The 1,829-nt window shown below is 51.8% G+C and overlaps 1 protein-coding gene across 1 annotated transcript; it reads left to right on the forward strand.

The window, feature by feature from the left end:
- On the forward strand, positions 1-1,445 carry LOC103626216 (BTB/POZ and MATH domain-containing protein 1). The gene has a single exon (XM_008646620.4). The coding sequence runs from the start codon at positions 169-171 to the stop codon at positions 1,285-1,287; it is 1,119 nt and encodes a 372-aa protein (XP_008644842.1). The 5' UTR covers positions 1-168; the 3' UTR covers positions 1,288-1,445.
- Positions 1,446-1,829: the final 384 nt, after the last annotated feature.

Below are 1,829 nucleotides of genomic sequence, written 5' to 3' on the forward strand. Positions count from 1 at the left end.
TCGTCTTCTTCCGGAATCCGGACGACGGGGCGGTACGCGCAAGACCCTACAAGAACCTCTCACTGATCGACGTGCTCCAGAGTGCCAAATTGCCAAGATTGGAAAATAGAAGATACAGAGATACAAACAGAGATTGCCCGATAAAACAGGTCCGCCGAGCCATCAGCCATGTCGTCCACCTCGGTGAGCGGCGGCGGCGGCCGGAAGAGGTCGCGATCGGCCTCCGCCATCATCGCCGACACGGCCTGCGGGCACCACATCCTCAGGATTGACGGCTATTCCCGCACCAAGGTGGTTCCAACCGGAGCGTACCTCAAGTCCCGACCTTTTACCATCGGCGGTCACCGCTGGCACATCGACTATCACCCCAACGGCCACGACCCCGACACCAAAGACTACATCTCCCTCTTCCTCGTCCTCGAGGAGCCCGCCTCCGGCTCAACAGCGAAGGGGGTGAAGGCTCAGCAGCGTTTTCGTTTCGTCGGTGAGGTGCCGGAAGAGGAGGAGCTGCCGGCGGTGTTGTTAGCGGCGGAGGAGGTGAGCAACTATGGGAGCCACCGTGGATGGGGGGATGCGAGGTTCGTCAGGAGGGAGGATTTTGAGAAGTCAGAGCACCTAAAGAACGATTCTTTCGCCGTCCGGTGTGACATCGTCGTCGCAATCAACGAGTTCCGCGGCGAGGACGAGACGGCCGCCTTCGTGTCCGTGCCTCCGCCCGACCTACACCGACACCTCGGCGAACTCCTGCAGACCGGGCAGGGCGCCGATGTGGTGTTTGAGGCCGGCGGTGAGACATTCCCCGCGCATAGGTGCGTGCTCGCGGCTCGGTCGCCGGTCTTCGCTGCAGAGTTCTTTGGCGCGATGGAGGAGAGTAAAAGCGGCAGTGCGGTCCACATTCACGACATGGAGGCTCGGGTCTTCAAGGCTTTGCTTCATTTCACATATACTGACTTGTTTTGGAAAACGAATGAAGTTGAAGAGGAAGAGGAAGACGATGTCATGGCTCAGCACCTGCTTGTTGCAGCAGACAGGTATAACTTGCCAAGATTGAAGCTCATATGTGAAGATAAATTATGCAAGTACATTAATGTGGGAACGGTGGCAACCATATTGGCACTAGCCGAGCAGCACCATTGCCATGGATTGAAGAAGGCATGCTTTCGTTTCCTTAGCTCCCCGGAGAATTTGAAGGTAGCCGTGGCAAGTGAAAGCTTCGATCATTTGAGCAAGAATTGCCCCTCTGTTATGAAGGAGTTGGTTGCCATGCTCGGCACCTTACTTGAGTAAGGCTGGGTTTTGTGTGTTCTTGTGTTGGTGTGTGCTAATGTGATGTGATGAATCAAATGCTCCTTATTTTGTCTGGGTTTCTGCTACCTGGTTTCTGTATGTGTTGTTTGATACGGATGAATCCAGGTATTCAAATCAAGAAAACTCTGTTCAGTTTGCACTTTCAGTATTTCCGGAACTGACTACCAAATATTGGTTGGAGTGAGCATGTTTTTTTTTGACAAACGCACTAACAGTCCTCGAATTTGGCACATTATGTTACTTAGGTTTCCAGAGTCAAAACTAGCAAACTACGTCCTCTAATTTAGCTGGTTCATACAAAACCGTTCAAAACCGAATTTGCTCAAATCAGATACCGATATGGCATACCACGTTGAAACACAATAATCAAAGTTTTGAGACCCAAGTAACACAAAATGTCAGGATCGGAAACCCAAGTGACGAAGCATGTCAAGTTTGGGAACCCAAGGAACTTCAACATGGCACGTCACGTCAACATCCGGTTTGAGCAAAGACGGTTTTAGATAGTTTTGTATAGACCA

Source organism: Zea mays, chromosome 5 (genome assembly GCF_902167145.1).
Source record: "Zea mays cultivar B73 chromosome 5, Zm-B73-REFERENCE-NAM-5.0, whole genome shotgun sequence".
NCBI classification, from domain to species: Eukaryota; Viridiplantae; Streptophyta; class Magnoliopsida; order Poales; family Poaceae; genus Zea; species Zea mays.